At 36.5% G+C, this 24,740-nt stretch overlaps 1 protein-coding gene across 2 annotated transcripts in view; it reads right to left on the reverse strand.

Moving 5' to 3' along the window:
* Window positions 1-2,388: 2,388 nt before the first annotated feature.
* LOC142350851 (chaperone Ric-8B-like) overlaps window positions 2,389-24,740 on the reverse strand; it is an 84,438-nt gene continuing 62,086 nt past the window's right edge. The window contains exons 7-12 of one of the 2 annotated variants that reach the window (XM_075402823.1): window positions 17,743-18,025; window positions 17,094-17,171; window positions 16,601-16,821; window positions 15,912-16,027; window positions 3,391-3,472; window positions 2,389-3,091 (exon numbers count right to left, since the gene is read on the reverse strand). In XM_075402823.1, coding sequence (XP_075258938.1) covers window positions 3,051-3,091; window positions 3,391-3,472; window positions 15,912-16,027; window positions 16,601-16,821; window positions 17,094-17,171; window positions 17,743-18,025 — 821 coding nt within the window. In that variant the 3' untranslated portion in view covers window positions 2,389-3,050. Of the gene's footprint in view, window positions 3,092-3,381; window positions 3,473-15,911; window positions 16,028-16,600; window positions 16,822-17,093; window positions 17,172-17,742; window positions 18,026-24,740 lie in introns of both variants that reach the window. The other variant, XM_075402824.1, reaches the window with a different exon arrangement.

Raw genomic sequence — 24,740 nt, forward strand, 5'->3', positions numbered from 1 at the left:
AAATTCATTCAGCATCTTTGAAAATTTTTGTACAATTACATTCTCCTAACTTGACTGAAATAATGGGCCACTTTAAATGGCCCGCTCTCTAAATGGTCGGTTCTCAACTGTCTCGCTTACATTAGTTTGTGGACGCATCAAAATAAAAAAAATGTTCTCGATTGTTGGCATACGTACTTTTGGATTACTTTTGAAAAAATAAGCGACCAATGACGCACAGGAACACTTTTTAGCTAAGAAATTAAAAACTCAAGACAATACAAAAATAACAAAGTGAAATTAAAATTAGTACAATTGTTGATACCAATTCCTGAACTCTACGCCTATTCTGAAGAGGAAAGTTTCTCTCAAGCCTATCTATAAATCGTTAGAATTTGTGGCCATTGCTTGATTTCAAGTTCAGCTATCATATTAAGACTTTGTTTGATCTTCTTGAGCACCGGCATCAAAAAGAGCACAAAGATAGTTCTGTACAATCGTATAATACACTTGAGACAACAAAGCGTCTCAAGTTCCTCGCGTTGTTCCGCTTATTTAACAAGGGCTGCCTGAGTTTTAGTAAAATTCAGAGTAAAGTTTGAATCTTTTCATGTTGCAGTCAAGCAAGAATGAAACAACTGATTTGCATATTTTGAACGTATTCAATCAGCAACCGCAGATTGAAAAAGAACTAGCTGTATGATAAGCTCGATTGCCAGTAATTGTTTTGGAGTTTCAACTTGAGAAACGTTTTTAAATACTTGATCAGTTTTTGTTTCATACTGTTTTTCTCATTGTAATTTTACTGTAATTGTTTCAAATTGAAGAGACAGATTTCATTCAATTTCTGATATGCTTTTCAAATACAGAAATAGAGAGAGACATTGAAACATGACTTCAACAGCTGACCAATTGAACATTGAGCCAAGTAGACAATATCTATTTCTAAGTTTTTCGTCATCCGAGAAGTCATGAAGTAAATCCTCGGAAATTTTTCATATAATTTTGCAAGTTGATTTTGAATTCAAGTTTCTTAAACTGCTAATGTGGCATAAATTGAGGAATTTTCTTATCAAAAGCCTTAAAAATTATTCCTCAAATTTTTGAAAATTTCTTAGAAGCGCAGCTCCAGCATGTGTAAACAGATCTTTAGAAAAGATAGGCAGAGGAAAACACAGGCGGACGACTTCCGGACACAAATCAAATTAGAAAGCTGATATCCATTTTGAAATCAATCCTCCGCCTTTTCAATTTCAAACAATTGCCGGAAAATTACAATGAGAAAAACTTCTCCTCCACTACTTCGAGAATTTACTTTATTACTTCTTCAGCTTAAGCACTCAACCATCCAATAACTGCCGGAATCAAAACAATTGAAGAAATCAAAATTGAAAAAATTAGAAAATTGTATATCATGTTTAGCCTTCAAATGTCACCTTGCAGCGGTAAAACAAAACAAACCCCTAAAAAGGGACTGAAAAAGAAATACTTAAGGCAAAATCCGAAGTCAAAAGATAGGCGAAAAACTTTAAAAACCAACAATCGGCCAAAATGTGGTAACAATTATTCTATGTTCTTGAACAAAACAAATTGTTTTACAATTGAACAACTTAATATCAAGCATATAGAAAGAACAACAAAATCACCATAACAAAAAAAATCAAAGTAAAATACTTACCAAATACTATAAAAAATGCTATACAAAAACTGCCAAAAAGCGTCCAACATGGCAGAGAAGCTTAACTGACTCAGGGTGTAATATTCGCAGCTAAAAAGTAAAGTTTTTGAAAACAAACAAATAGATATGATAAAACTGAACTGCATGAAATTCAAAAAAGCACTAGTATTGGCATACAATTTCGCTAGGACGTGCTTAATTCTAGAGTATTTAAAAAAAATGCCGAACAGAATTAAAATTGAACATTTACAGAAAATTAGGAAACGTCCAAAATATCACTCACAAACTATTGTCAGGATAAAATATTTTTTGGGAATAGATACTAACAAAAAATGATCACAGTTTATCTGAACTGTGCGGTCGAAATAGGTTAAATAAAAAAAATAAACTGAAATACGTCTGAGTAAGAATGTTCAGTGATACAAAAACATTCTAGGAAATCGATTGTCTACAAAACCAGATCAATCAGCCGATGCATCAAACAACCGAACCGAAAACTGTTGAGTAATAAAATCAATGTTGAAACTTTAGGTGCAAGAACAACCTACTCCTTCAGACGAGATGATGTATTGCAGTACATCCTGTGTATCAGCGTTCAGATATTCTGTTCCGAGTTTTTAAACATTCGAAAGTTTTGAAACATTCAGTAAAGACCAACTATAATTGTTTCTTGCACTTTTCTTGATTAAACATTCTTTTGAGCTCGGCCTCGCGTAAGCTAGATAAAAGGATGGGAGAAATCTCGTAAATTAAACTAATGGAAAACATTCAAATAATTTAATGAAAAGAAACATAGCAATTGAAATGAACAATATAGATAACTAAATTTGGTGCTGTGAGCATTTCAATTTAATTATAGCTGCGTAATCCATTATAATCATACATACGTACTAACGCACAGAATTAACGTACAACAAATTTTTCGACGCAAGAACCAATAATCTAGCTCTTTATTGTTACCTCGAAATGCAAAATTAGGGAAAAAATTTAGTTTCAAATGCAAATTCAGATTTTGACAGTTTTGAATGATGGTCAATAATTCACATAAAAATGGAGCATAACACAACACAAACAACAAGTTCATAATGGTGATGAAAATCTTTAAAATAGCACAGCATCTAAAACCCATCCAACTACTCCAAGATATTTGCGCTGGTTTTTGATATTTGAGACTGGAAATGATTTCTTGATTATTGAGAAAAGTAAAAAACTAATGGCATTAATTTCACTCTTTTAGCATCTCTATTTCATAGCTAATCAGCTCTGGCAAAAAATGAATTTCATAGCCATACGAAAAGTTCAATTTCGACGAGTTTTTCGCAATCAAACGAATTGCGAAGACTGTCAATCTGGACTTGGACATGTTGACCTCAGTTGTCTGTCGGTTGCCTCTTCATTCTTCGTTCACATCAGAATCTGACCCATCGTTTTCACCTTGAAAAATAGAAACCAAAATCAGCATTACAAAGAGTATCAAAAGTTTATTATTACATTCACGGCATCAGATTTTTAAATTTTTAACTACAATAAATCAAATGTCACTTTCTGTCAACTGTTGCTTGCAAAAATAGTTTCTCATCATCATCAATTTGCAATTGAAGAACTATATCAGAAATCAGTAAGAGCAAAATTTAACATAAAAGGCTTAAATAAGGTTGGGAACTATTAGGACCCATATAACTCGCAATCACAAACCAATGATTTTCGTATACAAATAAACATACCGAACTAACCGTTAGCAGTGGATTCGTGTGCTTGTCTGGCTATCTGGTCCATCAACGGCACCGGTGTCCCATCTGGACCCATTGTCATTGGCTAAGCACACGCCACATTTATCATAAAGTAAAAACATAAACCGACTAACGTATACTCGAACGACAGGCGGGGTAATTAATGCAGGGGCTACAGCCTTATCCGACCAGGGAGGGTTTTGATCCCCCGACCTCCGCAGTTCTCGGCAGAAACATTCACAACTCGGTTAACAGGCCCTCGAGAGTTCCTATCTCACAAGCGCTTTTATTTTAGCAACAAACTTTACTTCAGATGGAGAGCACTTGAGATCACTCAAAATGAAGAAGTTAAGCTTGAAAAAATCACTTGAGAAGTCACAAAATGTTTTAGAATAAAAGCGCGAATTGATCAAAGCAAAAATATGCTGATTTTTTTCCAGAGAAAGCTAATTTTATTATCATTGCAGCTGTTTGTAGCTTTTTACCTTTCCTTAAAAAAGTTTTTTGCTTCTTTGTGGTGACATAGAAAAAAATCCTTGACCCTTTGATACTTCAACATTTTCTACTTTGGATGAGCTCTATTTGGCGCTCAAAATGGCATTAAATTTCTACTATTCAATTCTCGCAGCATACAAAATTAGTATCAAGATATATCAAATTGGCTTCAGCAGCTGGACTCGGAAACTATTGTCGCGATGAAGCTTGGATGAGCGATGAACAAAGCTTAAATATAAGCCTCAGCGTTGAGCACAATTTTATGCATAAAAATGGTCTCATCAAACAGCAGTTAAGTGTGGGGGTGCAGAAAAATGATTCCTGAGAAAATAAATATTAAACGAAGAAGAGAATTTGAGTTAGCTAATCAAAGGTCTTTTGAAACGTTATGGCTGGAACTAGTCAATCCCTTAGCGGAAAATGTCTCTTTAACGTCTCCTATAGTTCACATCAAAGCCTGGGTGACTTCTTTTTAGACGAATTAAGTGCCGAGGTTTCTAATGCGTTCTCAACTACAGATAATATTCTCTTATTTGGTGATTATAACAATGATAGGTTGAGCATAAATGGGCAGAAAAGTTTTTATTATTTTGCCGTGGGACTAGGAATACAGTAATCCAACAATGATATTCCTAAACGCATACGCAACAATAAGAGAAATTTTATAGATCACTGTTTTTCGACTAATGAGCAAACCACTAGTTCGAAAATCTGCTTACCTGCATTCGATATTAACCATAATTTTTTTTTCAGAGCAAATTTTATTAGAAAAAAAACAGAACTATATTATTAGGCCATATAGGAGAAAATTTGTCAATAAAAATTTAATAAAGATCTGGCTCTTGCAGATTGGAGAACAGTTTATCAACAAAGAAATTGCAATGAAATGTTTGCAGAGTTTAAAAAAATTTTTAACACTCAAGAAGAACGCACCAACAGAGAAGAAAACTTTCCAATAACAAAAAGACCCCTTCACGTACACCCTGGGTGACGAAATAAAACAATTAGATGCTGAGAAACATAGTTACCTCAATGGCTACAAATTGACACAAGAAGCTGATTCATTTGTGTCATATAAAAGTTATCGCAACCTTGTAAATAGGAAGTTAAAAGAAGCACAAAACCAATTTTCAGAAAATTCCTTCAAAAAATTTGAAGCCTCAGAAGAGACACGGAAATTCATTAAGAAAAAATTGGAAAAAAACAGCCCGAACAACAGTGAAATTGATGAGAATGGTCAAAAACACGAAGGACAAAAAGTCATCTGTAACGCTTTTAACCGAGTGTTCAGCGAAATGGGCATCTACAGAGTGGAGGTTGTTAAATTGAACGTCGAACAAATAGAGCTCAATTTTATAGAGTTTAATTTTAGTCCTCTTACTATGAGTGAAATCTAACTAATTTTTGTCCAATTTCCGTAATACCAACTTCTGCGAAAGATTTTGAAAGACTTACAATCAGTTAGTATAAAATCTTGAAAAATAAGCGCTTTTGAACAGAAAACAATTCGGCTTCCAGTCTAAAAGTCGTCTACTGATGCTGTGCTTTACTTTGAAAAAAGGAAATATGGAAGATAACCACGAAACAGGCGCTGTGTTCTTGGATCTTGCAAAATCTTTCAATTTCGCATGAGATCTTTCTCAATTTTGCATGAGATCTTTCTCAATTAACAATTTTACGTCTCAAATCTTTTCTTACATATCTAACACAATGCGTAAAATTGAGTATTGACTTATCAGATAAAATATCTACTAATCATGGTGTTTTACAAGGAACTGTGACAGGACCTCTTAATTTTCTGTTACATGTCAACATTTTTTCTGAAAAAATGGAAGATGAAAATGATGTTTAACTTGCAGATAACAATAGTATTAAATGCAAACTTGAAAGTAATGAAAAAAATTCCATAAAAAACTGAAAAAATACTAGAACAGACAAATACCTGACAAAGAATCAATGCACATTAAATGCCGAGATCATAAAACAGATATGTTATTCTTTACAAACTATACTAATTCGGATCCAGAATTTACTTTTAAAGGTGCTCAAGCTCATTACTTTTCAAACCAGCCCATGCTTGTCGTTATCTTGAAGTACAAATTGATTCAAACCTAACCTTTGAAAATTACCTGAACTGTTTTAAGCAAAATGACTAATGCAATTCGTTCTTCGTATCTTGTAAGAAATCAAAATCCTTTAAAAGTAAGCGTTGATGTTTTCAAGTCAGTTGTACTCTCTCATCAATCTATCAGTGGAATATCCCTTCAAACTCTTACAGCAAAAAAACAAACCGCATAAATTGGCAAATTAGCTGGGGAATAAAAGTTTATTTTCAACAAAATTTGACCACTACTATCTTTTCATTAAGGATCGTATCCTGCCAGCCGAATTGCTGGTCTCAAAAGTTAGCTCAATGAAGCTACAAGCAAACATAATACACTGGCAAACATCCGAAAATTTTAAAATGTTAACTGGTCGCCAAAACGTAGGAACGAATAGGAGTAACAAACCTTTGATCTTCAAAACCGTTCAAAAACAGAACAAATTTCCGCTATAAAAATGTTTAAGCACAAGAAAATACCCGTTAATGGACAAATAGGAGCCTTCAAATCTTATTTTTACCTATGACAACGAACAGCCACAAATTGAAGAATATTATGTTAATAACAATACTGATACAGTGAATAATTTATTAAACATTTGAAAGCATGTGGATATCTAACCTTAGGGTTATAATCAGAATAATTTGTTTAAAATTTTGTATTAAGAATAGACCAACACGTTTACGATAATTGCCTCAAACTTCGTTTCAGAGCAATTAATTACCCAACCATGATGGACTAAAATGAGAAAAAAACCCAAAAAACGACCCAACAGCGTCGGAAAAAAATTTCATATGTGAGATAGATACTATTTTTGCTTGCTTTTATCCAAGTAAGATGACTTCATGACGCACGAAAAACAACAGTCAAAATCGAAAACTAGTATCGATCGTCAGACGACGAAGCAAACGACAAAGCAAAAATATCAGGACATGTCGTGAAACAATTCAAAGAATTTTCGCTGACTTAAAAAAAACGACCCAGAATGGACTATGAATGGATTGGGAAAGCCATTTGGAAAATAATCAGATAAGCAATCGAAAAAAGTAAACATTAATTTCATAATGCCTGATGCAAACAAAATACCACAGCGAAAAAGCGAATTTTTGGTCAAACACCAGTTTCTCACTCTCCGTTAAATTGGAGCAAAAAAAAATTCACGAGGCAAAATCAATTGCTTTTTCGCTCTACTTCCTGTTTCGGCGTGACTGAAATTATCACTTCAATTTGACTTCAGAAATTACGAAAATGTGTGACCTGATCTTGAAAAAAGGCAGCGCCCCAGTACAATAAAAAACATAGATAGAAAACTAATAGAAAAAATCCGATAACAATTTCACTTCGCAAAAACCACTCCCTTTGTCACTTCAATTCCTGTTTCGACGTGACCAAATCCCTACTCGAATTTGACTTAAAAAACAAAAATGTGGGAACAGATCTAAAAAACATAGCCCGAACATTTCCAGAACTGCCTTGAAATTTTTTTAGCTGCAAAATAAACTAGACTTTCAAGTAACTAGTAATGCTGCCAGAACTGGCGAATAAAGAGAAAACAAAATAAAAATCTCGAAGCAAATAACAAAAAATAGCCAAAAAGTCAATTGACCTAATTAAAAATAATAATAAACATACCCGGGAAATTGACAGAAAATAGATGCAATAGCTTCGTAGATCTGCAGTCTCATAAAAAACATCAAAAAAGACAGACCAAAAAATAGTCGTTTCATTGAAGTGAGAATGACATATTTTTTGATGAAGATTCTGTATAAGTTATTGCTGCCTCTATTAGCTGCTCTCAAATAACCTTCATTTAGAGTGACACAAATTTATTTGATCTTATCAATTTCAAAGTGAGGAAGTCATTTGTGAGAGTGAGGTAAGTCACGTGGGACGAAATAATTTATCCCGCGAATGAACAATAAAAATCACTCCACTAAGATTGAAAATGATGTCGCGCACGCACTTCAGTTGAAGCTGCATGAACGAATCAACAAAAAACAGATTTGAAGTCGTTGTGACGTCATATGGTCGTAATGAAAATCTTGACGACAAAATAAAAAAACAAACCAGGACAAGTCCTGACGTACAATTCAAAGAATTTTTTGACTAAACAAACAACTAGACCTAGAACGGACTATGAGTGAATTGAGAAAACCATTTCTAAACATATCAAAAAATTTGGAAAAAAAACAGAAAATCAATGTCAAAAAGCCGCATGTGAACAAAAAACAACTACCGAGAAATGGAAAATTGGTTCAAAGAAAAACTAGGCCTAGAATGAAATATGAATGGCTTGGGAAAACCATTCAGAAAGAATCCGATCCAATAAATAAAAAAACAGTAAAAATCAAAATGAAATTGCCGCATATGAACAAGAAACCACTAGCGACAAAGCAAATTTTTCTTCAAACATCGATTTCTCACTCTACTTTAAAATAAGATCAAAAAATTTTACGCCGCAAAACCATTCGCTCTTTCGCTCCACTTCCTGTTTCGGCGTGACCGAAATCACTACTCCAATTTGATCTCAAAAACCATGAAAATGTGTGAACAGATCTTAAAGTAAATAAATGGAAAATTGGTTCAAAGAAACACTAGGCCTAGAATGAAATATGAATGGCTTGGGAAAACCATTCAGAAAGAATCCGATCCAATAAATAAAAAAACAGTAAAAATCAAAATGAAATTGCCGCATATGAACAAGAAACCACTAGCGACAAAGCAAATTTTTCTTCAAACACCGATTTCTCACTCTACTTTAAAATAAGATCAAAAAATTTAACGCCGCAAAACCATTCGCTCTTTCGCTCCACTTCCTGTTTCGGCGTGACCGAAATCACTACTCCAATTTGATCTCAAAAACCATGAAAATGTGTGAACAAATCTTAAGAAAAAAACGACAGCGCCCCAAAACAATTCAAATTATTTGAATTCTAAAATACCAAGAGAAGGCCAATAATTGCCCCAGATATCGCTGTGCGGCTATTATTATAAAAAAAACCATAGCAGAACAATTTCTGAAATACAATTCAACGAATTGTAATATTTTATGACCTGAAAATTATTTACATTAAAAGGCAAATGAGAGCTGTTAGTAATGAGACCGAGCAAAAAAAAACAAGCAAGACTAAAAACTCAACTTCTATTTTTTGAAAAGACAGGATCAACATCAAAAACAAACTGCTATGCTATGAGCTCAAACTGCCCACTATATTCCTACTTTTCTCATTAGCACCGTGTCATTAAATGTCGATGAGTCCTCTAATAAAATTAAATCATAAGACAAATAACCAAAAATCGCAAAAAAAACTGACAGAAACTTTTTGAAAACACAGTAAAAAAGTCACAGAACGCAACAGCTACTGAAGGACGGAATTACATCAATTAATTGACCATCGTTGAGACCTGTCATCAATGAGATTAAATGATAAGACATCAAAAAGTAAAACATATTCTAGCAAAACTAAAAAAAATTCACAAGGATTTTTTAAAAAAACGAACAAGCGTAAAAGTAACAGAAAACAATAGCTGTCAACTCAAATGACTTGCTTTCATTGAAACCTTTTCAGCAACCAATGAAACCTGTCGATAATCAGACTAAGTTAAGAGAACAAAGTTGAAAAGAAAAACTCTAAAACTCAAACATAGCCGGCAGATTGTCGGAATAGCTGCGAAATAATAGACTTGTGTGCCGTATGCAGATCTAAACAGATGCAGATCTAAAACGAAAAAAAATCGACGCCGCTCAAAAAGCTATGTTAAAAACATTCAGCTATGAATAAAGCTTGTTGAAATTCATTCCACAGAAGCCTTTTATTGCGGACCTTTACTGCACATATGAGTTCCTTCGACATTAAACTAACTCAAATTAAACTCAAGTTTTAAAATGCAAAAGTCATTTTATTGTAAGTAAGTCATTTTATGGTAAGTCACGTATGATCGTAACCTAATCACGCAAATGCCTTTAATACTTTTTATAGAGAGAGTGAGAAATGACGTCACGCGCGAAAACGCTGTTAGTGAGAGGAAGAAGTCATTCAGAAAATTTGACTTTTTCAGCTTTGATGTGTGAACAAATGCAAAACGAAAAAGAGCGTCAGACGACGAAACAAAAAAAATCAAGAGCACCGCAATATAGCTTCGGTCAGCTTACAGCTTCACAGCTATAAATATTCGATAATTATTATCGCAAACAATTAGTATCAAAGTCATAGAAAGCACTAGCTTTGAAAAAAAACGATTAATACGATAAACTCAACCTCCATTAGCAGCATCAGAGACCTGTCCCCAATAATATTAATGATAAGACATCAAAAAGTACAATAAAAACTTGCAGAATTCACTCAAGACTTGCAGAATTCACTCAAGATTTTACAGAAAAAGTAGTGTCAAAGTCATGAAAACCACTAGCTATTAACTCGAACTATTAATGAGAATCTTTTATGCCTCATTAGCAACCAATCAGACCTATCGTTGATGATACTAAGTGATAAGACACGAGATAATTTTAAATGAAAAGGGGCAAAATCTAAAATTCACTAATATTTTATGACAACAAATAGTGGCAAAGTGATAAAAATTCAGCTGCCCCTTAATGAATACAAGCAAAGGCATATAGGCATAATTAATACACATATGTACCGTCTTAAAAGCACTGAAGGAGAGGAAACACCAAACATTAATTTCATAATGCCTGATGCAAACAAAATACCACAGCGAAAAAGCGAATTTTTGGTCAAACACCAGTTTCTCACTCTCCGTTAAATTGGAGCAAAAAAAAATTCACGAGGCAAAATCAATTGCTTTTTCGCTCTACTTCCTGTTTCGGCGTGACTGAAATTATCACTTCAATTTGACTTCAGAAATTACGAAAATGTGTGACCTGATCTTGAAAAAAGGCAGCGCCCCAGTACAATAAAAAACATAGATAGAAAACTAATAGAAAAAATCCGATAACAATTTCACGTCGCAAAAACCACTCCCTTTGTCACTTCAATTCCTGTTTCGACGTGACCAAATCCCTACTCGAATTTGACTTCAAAAACAAAAATGTGGGAACAGATCTAAAAAACATAGCCCGAACATTTCCAGAACTGCCTTGAAATTTTTTTAGCTGCAAAATAAACTAGACTTTCAAGTAACTAGTAATGCTGCCAGAACTGGCGAATAAAGAGAAAACAAAATAAAAATCTCGAAGCAAATAACAAAAAATAGCCAAAAAGTCAATTGACCTAATTAAAAAAAATAATAAACATACCCGGGAAATTGACAGAAAATAGATGCAATAGCTTCGTAGATCTGCAGTCTCATAAAAAACATCAAAAAAGACAGACCAAAAAATAGTCGTTTCATTGAAGTGAGAATGATATATTTTTTGATGAAGATTCTGTATAAGTTATTGCTGCCTCTATTAGCTGCTCTCAAATAACCTTCATTTAGAGTGACACAAATTTATTTGATCTTATCAATTTCAAAGTGAGGAAGTCATTTGTGAGAGTGAGGTAAGTCACGTGGGACGAAATAATTTATCCCGCGAATGAACAATAAAAATCACTCCACTAAGATTGAAAATGATGTCGCGCACGCACTTCAGTTGAAGCTGCATGAACGAATCAACAAAAAACAGATTTGAAGTCGTTGTGACGTCATATGGTCGTAATGAAAATCTTGACGACAAAATAAAAAAACAAACCAGGACAAGTCCTGATGTACAATTCAAAGAATTTTTTGACTAAACAAACAACTAGACCTAGAACGGACTATGAGTGAATTGAGAAAACCATTTCTAAACATATCAAAAAATTTGGAAAAAAAACAGAAAATCAATGTCAAAAAGCCGCATGTGAACAAAAAACAACTACCGAGAAATGGAAAATTGGTTCAAAGAAAAACTAGGCCTAGAATGAAATATGAATGGCTTGGGAAAACCATTCAGAAAGAATCCGATCCAATAAATAAAAAAACAGTAAAAATCAAAATGAAATTGCCGCATATGAACAAGAAACCACTAGCGACAAAGCAAATTTTTCTTCAAACATCGATTTCTCACTCTACTTTAAAATAAGATCAAAAAATTTTACGCCGCAAAACCATTCGCTCTTTCGCTCCACTTCCTGTTTCGGCGTGACCGAAATCACTACTCCAATTTGATCTCAAAAACCATGAAAATGTGTGAACAGATCTTAAAGTAAATAAATGGAAAATTGGTTCAAAGAAACACTAGGCCTAGAATGAAATATGAATGGCTTGGGAAAACCATTCAGAAAGAATCCGATCCAATAAATAAAAAAACAGTAAAAATCAAAATGAAATTGCCGCATATGAACAAGAAACCACTAGCGACAAAGCAAATTTTTCTTCAAACACCGATTTCTCACTCTACTTTAAAATAAGATCAAAAAATTTAACGCCGCAAAACCATTCGCTCTTTCGCTCCACTTCCTGTTTCGGCGTGACCGAAATCACTACTCCAATTTGATCTCAAAAACCATGAAAATGTGTGAACAGATCTTAAGAAAAAACGACAGCGCCCCAAAACAATTCAAATTATTTGAATTCTAAAATACCAAGAGAAGGCCAATAATTGCCCCAGATATCGCTGTGCGGCTATTATTATAAAAAAAACCATAGCAGAACAATTTCTGAAATACAATTCAACGAATTGTAATATTTTATGACCTGAAAATTATTTACATTAAAAGGCAAATGAGAGCTGTTAGTAATGAGACCGAGCAAAAAAAAAACAAGCAAGACTAAAAACTCAACTTCTATTTTTTGAAAAGACAGGATCAACATCAAAAACAAACTGCTATGCTATGAACTCAAACTGCCCACTATATTCCTACTTTTCTCATTAGCACCGTGTCATTAAATGTCGATGAGTCCTCTAATAAAATTAAATCATAAGACAAATAACCAAAAATCGCAAAAAAACTGACACTTTTTGAAAACACAGTAAAAAAGTCACAGAACGCAACAGCTACTGAAGGACGGAATTACATCAATTAATTGACCATCGTTGAGACCTGTCATCAATGAGATTAAATGATAAGACATCAAAAAGTAAAACATATTCTAGCAAAACTAAAAAAAAATTCACAACGATTTTTTAAAAAAACGAACAAGCGTAAAAGTAACAGAAAACAATAGCTGTCAACTCAAATGACTTGCTTTCATTGAAACCTTTTCAGCAACCAATGAAACCTGTCGATAATCAGACTAAGTTAAGAGAACAAAGTTGAAAAGAAAAACTCTAAAACTCAAACATAGCCGGCAGATTGTCGGAATAGCTGCGAAATAATAGACTTGTGTGCCGTATGCAGATCTAAACAGATGCAGATCTAAAATGAAAAAAAAATCGACGCCGCTCAAAAAGCTATGTTAAAAACATTCAGCTATGAATAAAGCTTGTTGAAATTCATTCCACAGAAGCCTTTTATTGCGGACCTTTACTGCACATGAGTTCCTTCGACATTAAACTAACTCAAATTAAACTCAAGTTTTAAAATGCAAAAGTCATTTTATTGTAAGTAAGTCATTTTATGGTAAGTCACGTATGATCGTAACCTAAGCACGCAAATGCCTTTAATACTTTTTATAGAGAGAGTGAGAAATGACGTCACGCGCGAAAACGCTGTTAGTGAGAGGAAGAAGTCATTCAGAAAATTTGACTTTTTCAGCTTTGATGTGTGAACAGATGCAAAACGAAAAAGAGCGTCAGACGACGAAACAAAAAAATCAAGAGCACCGCAATATAGCTTCGCTCAGCTTACAGCTTCACAGCTATAAATATTCGATAATTATTATCGCAAACAATTAGTATCAAAGTCATAGAAAGCACTAGCTTTGAAAAAAAACGATTAATACGATAAACTCAACCTCCATTAGCAGCATCAGAGACCTGTCCCCAATAATATTAATGATAAGACATCAAAAAGTACAATAAAAACTTGCAGAATTCACTCAAGACTTGCAGAATTCACTCAAGATTTTACAGAAAAAGTAGTGTCAAAGTCATGAAAACCACTAGCTATTAACTCGAACTATTAATGAGAATCTTTTATGCCTCATTAGCAACCAATCAGACCTGTCGTTGATGATACTAAGTGATAAGACACGAGATAATTTTAAATGAAAAGGGGCAAAATCTAATTAATCAATTAATTGACCATCGTTGAGACCTGTCATCAATGAGATTAAATGATAAGACATCAAAAAGTAAAACATATTCTAGCAAAACTAAAAAAAAATTCACAACGATTTTTTAAAAAAACGAACAAGCGTAAAAGTAACAGAAAACAATAGCTGTCAACTCAAATGACTTGCTTTCATTGAAACCTTTTCAGCAACCAATGAAACCTGTCGATAATCAGACTAAGTTAAGAGAACAAAGTTGAAAAGAAAAACTCTAAAACTCAAACATAGCCGGCAGATTGTCGGAATAGCTGCGAAATAATAGACTTGTGTGCCGTATGCAGATCTAAACAGATGCAGATCTAAAATGAAAAAAAATCGACGCCGCTCAAAAAGCTATGTTAAAAACATTCAGCTATGAATAAAGCTTGTTGAAATTCATTCCACAGAAGCCTTTTATTGCGGACCTTTACTGCACATATGAGTTCCTTCGACATTAAACTAACTCAAATTAAACTCAAGTTTTAAAATGCAAAAGTCATTTTATTGTAAGTAAGTCATTTTATGGTAAGTCACGTATGATCGTAACCTAATCACGCAAATGCCTTTAATACTTTTTATAGAGAGAGTGAGAAATGACGTCACGCGCGAAAAAGCTGTTAGTGAGAGGAAGAAGTCATTCAGAAAATTTGACTTTTTCAGCTTTGATGTGTGAACAAATGCAAAACGAAAAAGAGCGTCAGACGACGAAACAAAAAAATCAAGAGCACCGCAATATAGCTTCGCTCAGCTTACAGCTTCACAGCTATAAATATTCGATAATTATTATCGCAAACAATTAGTATCAAAGTCATAGAAAGCACTAGCTTTGAAAAAAAACGATTAATACGATAAACTCAACCTCCATTAGCAGCATCAGAGACCTGTCCCCAATAATATTAATGATAAGACATCAAAAAGTACAATAAAAACTTGCAGAATTCACTCAAGACTTGCAGAATTCACTCAAGATTTTACAGAAAAAGTAGTGTCAAAGTCATGAAAACCACTAGATATTAACTCGAACTATTAATGAGAATCTTTTATGCCTCATTAGCAACCAATCAGACCTGTCGTTGATGATACTAAGTGATAAGACACGAGATAATTTTAAATGAAAAGGGGCAAAATCTAAAATTCACTAATATTTTATGACAACAAATAGTGGCAAAGTGATAAAAATTCAGCTGCCCCTTAATGAATACAAGCAAAGGCATATAGGCATAATTAATACACATATGTACCGTCTTAAAAGCACTGAAGGAGAGGAAACACCAAACTTCACTCCAAACACCAATTTCTAACTCCACTTTAAAGGTATTTTAAAAAAAAGTGACGCCTCAAACCTACTCGATTTTTCGCTGCCTAAGTGTGACCAAAATCACCACTCTAATTTGACTTCTCACTGACGTGAAAAAGCTGAAAAAAGCGTGAACAGATCTTTAAAAAAAGACAGCGCACCAATACAATTCAAACTCTTTGAATTGTAAAAAAATAATATGAATTTGATAAGAGCAACAGACGATGTTAAAACTGACTCATCATCATCCGTTTGTTTGCCTTTCTCAGGTTTGAAAACTTTGTGGAAAAGGTGATGGATGCAAAATTTGCGATTCAGCCTGTCCTGACATAGTGTGCTCTTATTTTGTTGCAATTTTAATGATTTCACTGGCATTTAGATGACTTGCATTACAAATAAAAACCACATTCACAGAAAGTAACTCAATAGCCATTTCAAGCGAAACTAAATCACACCTGAAAAGCAGTGCCTTGCATCCTGGTCAATGTGTTCAGCAGCTGTTCAGTCTCGTACAATTTCCTCTCCTCACTCTCTCCTGCCATCGGATCAGGTTTGGGTTCTTCGTAGCGACCTTAAAGTCAACGCAAACCTCATAACTCTGTCATTTCAGGAAGATACACGTGTCAAAGCCTAGCGATATTTTGGTGTCGTTTACACATCGAACAGCACTAAATTAACGCCATCAGTAACAGGCGCAAATTATGGTTGAAGAGAGAAGTCGGCCAAAAAATTTTGCAGATAAAAATAGCCTATCACAAATGTTGAACAAAAAGACGGTAGAACATATTGGTTACCCGTGTACATTGTAATTATGTTAGAAATAAACGTGCAAAAACACGTACTGAAAAAGTTTGTTTTAGCTTGTTTCGCCGAGCATTTGATTAGCTTTCTGGTGCTAATTAGTTGCCCTCTTTAGTCATAAGTTTCCTGCCCTACTTAGTCGCCCTCTGGCACTAACAAAACCTCACTTTCGACTTACTGAATTGTTAATGAAAGCCTCCCTTGATTCTTCAAAATTAGTTAAAAATTAAATCCTAGTCTCCTTGGACCCCGTACCCGGGACTCGGCGCCAGCACTCGTGCCAAGGCACTAAATGACTCGCCCTACATAGATTTATGTTATAATATGTACATAGGAAGCTGACCTGTTACGTAATTGAAACCATGCTCATGTTCTTTAAACTCCTCAGTGTCTGTATCTTCATCATCAGAGTAGCAACTTCCACTCGGAGGTGCACTCTTCAATCCCAGACCACGAGTGAACATCATTCCAGCTGCATTTCCATACCCTGTGTACTTGAGCAATCTGTTCACGTTCTCCTTGCACAGCACGAACAGAAGCTCGGATACAAGTTCACCTAGTTCTCTGAAATACATTTTAAGGCATTATTATTTAGTTTTGCTTTCGTTTTCTCTAGTATATGTTAGATCAATCTTTACCTTACGAAAAGTGTCGATTAAATTTGAACTCATCTTAAGCTCGGCATACCAAATACCATAACGACTGAAAAAACTACTAAAACGCTTCAAGACTTCATTGAACCATTCATTGAATGGTAAAAACGATGAGCAGTTTAAAAGAAATTCAAGAGCCACCAAGCAATTAAACTCCGGATTCCAAATTTGGGTTTTACAAACCTGTTGACGCCAGTCATCATTCGAACTAGTTCGTTCTTCAGTTCCTGGCCTTCCTGTGGCATAACGTGCACATCTCGCCTGAAATTGCAAAAGTGTAAAAGAAAATGCAGTGAGGAGGAAATCTCACGAGATAAAATGAAAATAAAGCTGAACTTGCGTCAGTTACTGTTTATTAGAAACTGTATAAGACAGCTAACGTCGAATTGCCCAAAGGCCATTTCAACTCGCCAATGCAAAATCGAATTTAAGCTAACAATTTATCTTAACAGAGTATTTATCACGCCACGATTGATAAATTTACAAAAAATATACACATAATTAACAAAATAGCGGAATACAGACCAATTCACCAGTGTATCCTCCCCAACCCCAATCATCGGGTAAGAAGGCACGGAAAGGCCAAGTGGGGGCGCAACCTCACCACACAAAAGCAAAATGGCCATACGAACTAGTAATATTTTAACTATCAGATCAACCTACAAAATCAGAAGCAAGCTTTCGGCAACATTTCTCATTTATTGTTTGGTCAGCTAAACCCCATGTCGACACCCGAGTATCACCTTGGGACTGTCATCTGATATTTAAAAAAAGACTGATTGACCAATGACTACTTTCAAAATTGGTGAATCGCCAATGAAGTTATTCTTACCTTGGCGGCAATATTTTCTGGCGTAACTTCTTCCTTATTTCTCTGCAACTTCTGCATATGGTAGACAAAGCAAGAAACAGGGCCATTTTGAAGGTCACGCTGTCACTACTGTGCACTGCTACCCTAATTGCACTGTACAAAACATTAACTGCCCATTCTGAAGCAGAATCAACCTTGTTCACGTTAATCTGGCCATTGGTCTCTTCCGATTCGTTAGTTTTGACAACTGGGTTTTCTTCGGTCCCTTCTTCCGGAATATAGTTACTGCAAGCACCTTCGTTACCTGTGCAAAAAACCAAAAACGTCCATTGAAAAAAATGCGCGAAATTCAACTTTAGGGATTATTTTTGCAAAAATCTCGCACATTTTGGGAGCAATCGTACTAGCTTACGGTATTGGATGCAAAAATAATATCTGTACTATAAAAAGGTGCACGGATAATACCTGTATTAAAATAAGAGGTTTGGGTGACTTAATTGCTGCAATGAAGAGCAGTTAATTTTTTTATTCAAATGCAAAAAAAAAGCATAACCAGATACAACTGCTAAAATAAATCACATTCACAAACAAACGCTTCAATGCTATCACAATCATCATTCAACTATTTCTTGGTAAACAACAAATCGACCCCCATGGACACTTCGCATGTGAGCATTCATAAATTGTGTGTCATTAAACATAACCACTAGGTTAATCAAACATGTATTAAGTAAGAGTTAGAGAATTAAGTAACTTTCGAAAGTGCTAACTATTAGTGTACCGCATAGAGCTGAGATAAAAGGGATCCCATCGTTAGTCAATGAAGTACTAAAATATTTGTCAAAGCAAGCAAAATGGAGTGATTTCTTCTTTGACTTCTGAAGAAAACAGTTGAACAAAACACCTGTTTGCAAAAAAATTTCATCCAGCATTGACTGAAAAAAATTAAAAGCAACTGTTTTCTTTTATCCCAGGGATTGTTCCACTTTATAATATTTTCAATATAAATCTTCAGTAACACGCGCTCACAATAGAATAAACGCAGCGGACAAAAACATAACCGACAAACTGCCGGAATAGCTGCAAAATTTGCAGGCCGTAAAACACAGATCAGATAGAAACAGGTACAGAAATGAGTCGGAAAAAAGTAATCGCATCGAGGCCACCTTAAAAACTTCAAGTCAAAGGGTTTGTACTATTGAGAAAATTTTTGGAAGAAAAAAGTTTTGACAATGGAGAGGTTTGAACGCCAATCCGCGTCGTAAGAACAGCAATAATCAGCTGTCAGGCCAATTTTAACACTTATTTTACAATCGATTTTTTTTCTTAGCAACAGAAATAATTTATGAATGCAAGCAGTTTAGGTCACACAAAAAAGCAAGAAATCAAGTGTGAAAAAGTCACAGAAAAAGTCGAGAATATTCCAGAACAAAAGTAAAACGAAAAAGAGCGTCAGACATTGAAACAAAAAACAGTAGGACAAGTCCTGACACAACTCAACGATTTCTTATTGACAAAAACAGAAAAACTAGACCTAGAAATTTAAAAATTGGGGAAAACATTTACAAAAAATCAAATAACAAAAAAACAGCAAAATTGAATGTCAAATTGCAGCAAGTAAACAAACGACTAGCGAGAAAGCTAATTTTTGTTCAAACACCGTTTTCTCATTCTATTTGAAATAAGAGCGAAATTCACGCCGCAAAACCACTCGCTTCGTGTTTCGGCGTGACCAAAATCATTACTTCAATTTGACTTCAAAAATCATGAAAGTGTGTGAACAGATCTTGAAAAGAATATGGCAGGACAATTCCTGACCCAATTCAAAGAATCGTCATCGTCAAAAGACTAGACATAGAATGGACAATAAACGGTCCAAGTCAAATTTTCTCACTCTAGTTTGCAAATGAAATTATCCACATACATTGCTTTCTCTCTCCAGGTTGAGACGCAAGATTTTGAAAAGAAGTTGATTAACGAATGCTTGGCTTTCATGAAGAAAATTTGAAAAAAAAACTAAATAATTGCCAGACTTGACAAAAAATATCAAAAAACAAACCTACTAACGTCGGACTGATTGCTCTCGAACAACACTCGAAGTAATTAAAATCAGAGGAGATGGTGGAAAAATTCTTTGGATGCAAAAAATCTAACAGGGCGGGGCAACAGTGGGGCGGGGGGGGGGGTCAATCTTTAATGACCGCCCTTTGCACCAAAAGTCTCCAAAACAGATTCTGTGAATCGCATCCTTGAAGACTAGTGAGCTAAAAGTCTCTAAGAGCAATTAATGCCCGCTGGGCGTTACATGCTTATCTCGTTTTTGAGGACGTAAAGTCAAATGCGTCAGACAAAAAATTGGTCAAGCAAAAAATCACAAAAAAAGACAGACAGGACTAATATAATTGCTACAAACTTCGTTTGAGAGCACATAAAAATCTTCACAACGTGCAACTGCATACACGCTTTTTGCAACATAGGCACAAAGCATTAAAAAATTCGAAAAACTCTAAATTCTTTCTGAACATTCTATGCGTGCAAGATATCGATCACTAAAAACGTTCAACCACAAAGCCTCCTGGGAAGTAATCTGACAATTAACCAATTATATGCAATTCTTTCCTTCTCATGGGCAATGTTGGGTTATGGGTTTTCGCAAGCGGAATAAAAGCGTTTTTAACTAAGCAGAAAAATTAATTTCTCAAAATGAGAGAATAACAAGAATATTTTACAGTAGAATTTAGAGATTTACAGGAGAGATCTGATTAAGAGATCAAGATGTTGATTTGATTTTGGGGATGAAAAAGGCTCAAAAATCAGCTGTATATATACCCATTATCAAAAAGAGAAAGTCAAGATACAAAACTAATCTTAGCACCATAATTTTCAGAGGGGGTCGCAAAGGTTACCCAATTTGATTTGCTTCTGCAGATTTCCCAGAAATCAGTCGCAGGGGATACCATAGATGGTATGCATTTACACTTTTCTAAAAATTCGTTCACGTTTCCGATGGTATCATAATCATTCAATACATGCTGGGAAAATTTTACATCAAATACTCTCCCTCTAATATTAATTATCTAGATTTACCAATTTGAACCGAATATTGATTCTATGCACCATTTCTTGACGATTCATTTATATAAATTCTCTGATCAAAATCAATTTGCTTTTGTCTTTCTAATCTGGTATATCAAACTTTCTTTCTAATTCTCACTAAGTTTAAGACTATAGTTTGATCGATATTCTAACACCCCTCTCAGACTTGAGCTGATTGCGTAGAGTCTGTTCCTATCAAAACAGTTCCGAATGTTTCCACCTTCGATAAGGGTAAAGATTTCGTGAAGATGTCGGCTGCCATTTTGTCAGTAGGAACGTAATGAATTGAAATAGTCCCATCTTCCGTCTTGTCCCGAATGAATGTGTTTGCTCCTCTTGTGCATGACTGGGTATTGGCACAATTTAATACAGCTCTGGTTGTCCTCTGCAATTGCTATTGGATGTTTCTGTTGGATGCCGAAATCCTCCAGAAGTTGTTTCAGATACATTGCTTCTTGAACTGCTGCTGCCATGCCCTGATATTCTGCTTCTGATGAAGAAAGAGCAACTATGGCCTGCTTCTTGACACCCCAGCTGAGTGCTGCGCCACGCCCATTGAGCTTGAAGTAGTAGCCCGTCGTTGATTTTCTGTCGTTCACATCTCCAGACCAGTCTGCATCACTTTCCCCCACTAAATCATAACTAGCCTCTTTTGTGTAAGTAAGTTTTAAACCTTTTGAACCTTGAAGATATCGCAAAAGTCGTTTTCCGCATAGCCAGTGTTGATTGGTAGGTGAGTTCATGTGCCTGGACAGAATGTTGACTCTGAACATGATGTCTGGCCTCGTCTGTTTGGCCAGATAAAGAAAAGATCCAACCAAGCTTCTGTAGATCCTCTGGTCCACTTCTTCGTCTCCGTTCTGTGCTGTCTGAAGTTTCAAATTCAGATCAGCTGGAGTTCTTGAGGGTTTGCATTGATCCATTTGAAACCGCTCAAGCATTGTTTCTATGAAGCGTTCTTGGTCGACTGTGACTTTGCCCTCTTCTCGTCTGATTCATAGACCCAGAAACCAGTGTAATCTCCTTCTGTCTTCCATGCGAAATGTTGCTTCGAGTGCCTTTTTGACATCGGAGATTACTGTCATACTTCTTGATGCCACTATGAGGTCGTCAACCCAGACCAAGAAGAAGGTGTGACCCTCTGTCTAAGCTCTTGCGAACAAGTAATGGTCATTCCTGCTTCTGGTGAACCCCTGTATCAGTAGAACGTTTGCCAGTTCCTTATACCAGTAGTTAGCTGCCTGTTTCAAACCATAAATTGATTTATTCAGTAAGCATACTAACTTCTCTCCATCTGATACTTGTTTTACAAACTCCTGTGGCTGTTCCAGAAACACTTCTTCCTCTATTGGTGAGTGCAGGAAATCCGTCTTGACATCAAACTGGTGCATCACATGGCCCTGCTTCGCTGATAGTTGAAGTAGAATCCTGAAAGTCTCTGGCTTACAGGTAGGCGCAAAAGTCTCAAAATAGTCCAGTCCTTCCACCTGTTTGAAGCCTTTCGCCACATAGCGTGCTTTGTATTTGTCCACTTGACCACTGGGTCCCAATTTCACTTTGTAGACCCATTTGCCTGGTATGACGTCCCTGTCTGTGGGTGGTCTCACTAGGTTCCAAGTCTCGCTGTCTTGGAGTGCCTTGACCTCGTCCTTAATTGCCCGGTGCCACTGGTCCCAATCGTCACCTTGCTTGGCTTCGTAGACTGTTTTGGGTTCCACATAGTCACCCTCAGTCACAGCAAGATGGGTCCTGACTTCTCCAAAAAATTGCGGAACATTCCTTGCTCCTGTCCCTCGTCTGGGCTCTGCCCTGTCCGCTTGCTCCCGTGCCTCTTCAAAGAAGCCAACTGTCAGTGAAGTCCTCCGTTTCACTGTCTTCCAGTGACTCCGAGTCTCTGAGACTCTTTCTTGTTGCAGTAGATTCTTCATCCAGTGCTGCTTCCTCAACATCAGAGGCATCTCGTCTCAGTGTCGTTTCTTGAGTGTTCACGCTCTCTGCGTCATGCCACTCCTCCTTTATTGCAGTAGATGTGCCCTGCTCTTCTTTGTTGCCATCGTCTTGATGACGATCTGCGTGCCAGATCCCCAGTTGCTGTGACACCTCATCCAGTAGGTCGGCCGTCTCTGTGTTGTCAGGGATTGAGCCCACTTCGGACTCCTTGATGATCACATCTCGAACTGCCACAACCTTGCGTGTGTTGGGTACGTACCCCAGGTATCCGTTGTCTCCTTCAGTTTAAACCACAAACTTTCCTTCCAGTGCCATGGGTTCAAGTTTGCTGACATCTCTGTCCCGCTTCCTCATGAAGACTGTGCAACCAAAAATAGATAAGTTACTAATTGAAAGCTTAGGTTTTATACCTCGCATCAGCTCTTTTGGGCATTCTTCTCGTCTCACATCCAAGTTCCTGATCCTTGTTGCATGGAGAATTCCTGCTCCCCACATCATCTTGAGAAGACCCGAGTCAATGAGCAAGCATCTTGCCATCTCCAGCAGTTTCCTGTTGCACCTCTCAGCTAACCCATTCTGTTGTGGCGTTTCTGGTATGGTCTTCTCATGTAAAATGCCTGCATCTAAACAGTACATCTTGAACTGCTCTGAGAGAAACTCCTTCGCATTGTCTTGTCTCATTGCATTGCCTTCTTGGGCGTCTCCACACTGAGACAAACTTCTTCAGGCTGGCCAGTGCTTCACTCTTTGCCTTAAACAAGTCCACAAACACAAACTTTGTGCACTGGTCTGCAAACACAATGCAGAACCGGAAACCTGACACTGACTCTACTCTGAAAGATCCCATCACGTCTGTGAACACCCTCTCCAGCTTCTCTTCTGCTTGGGTCTCTGCCACTCTAGGTACTGGAGTCTTTGTGATCATGGCCAATGGGCACAAAATACATACATCATATTCCTGACCACATCCGCTTGACTCAAACGACCCAATCGTCTGTGCCACTTCCTTGCACTGTCAAGTTTCACGCTGTTGGAACTCATCTTGAACTCTAGAACCCTGCAGGCTAAGTAAAACAAATTATTTTCTAGTGTTAGTTTTACCGAGTTCCCTTCTGGAGTTTCATGCAGCTATTTCCTTTCTCGAAAGTGAAGCCATGTCCCCACTCCGTGCATCTTCAGACTGATAAGAGGTTTGAAGAGTAGTCCGGCACACACAAAACATTTTTGAGTTTGCATTGGAATTCCCCTTTGTTTGAGGGTATGCTGATCCTCACACAGCCTCTGCCCACCACTCTGGTAGCCTCTCCGTTGGGATTTCTGACCACTGATTGAATGTGCACAAAGTCCAGGAACGCATCGATGTTTGTCACTAAGTGATCTGTACAACCACTGTCCACTAGCATGCCTGCTGTCCTCCACTGGGTAAGAGCTGCCCAGTATTCTTCGTGTGGTGAAGCCAATGTTGGACCCATTGCCACTGCCTCATGTTTGCCTCCATCTCTTTGTCTCTTGCATGCCCTGTCTAGGTGACCTTTCTCATCACACTTGCTGCATTGTGCTGTCTCCTTCCTTCTGCAGTCCATGGCAAAGTGTCCAGGGATCCCACACACAAATCAGTTTCCTTTCCTGGGTCCGTTCTTGAAGTCACGCTTCACTGCCAGTGCCACTGAATCACTGTCCCTTGTTCCTCTGTGCTGTGCTCTCATGGAAGTTCTGCAGCCTTTTCCTCAACTCTGTGAAGTTCGTTGCAGGGTTAAAGCTTTCCTGTATAATAAAACTTTCATACCTCATTGGCAGACCATTGAGGACCAAGGGCTTGAAGAGTGTCTGAGACTGCTTCCCCTGCTTCTTGCAGCCTTGTGAGCAACTCCTGTCCTCTGATGATGAAGCTATCCAATCCTCAGAATCCTCGAGCTGCAGTCGAGCAGGCTGTGCCACCAAAGTCACCACTGTCGGCGTCTCCACACTCTAAA

Source organism: Convolutriloba macropyga, chromosome 12 (assembly GCF_964194025.1).
Source record: "Convolutriloba macropyga chromosome 12, txConMacr16.3, whole genome shotgun sequence".
NCBI classification, from domain to species: Eukaryota; Metazoa; Xenacoelomorpha; order Acoela; family Convolutidae; genus Convolutriloba; species Convolutriloba macropyga.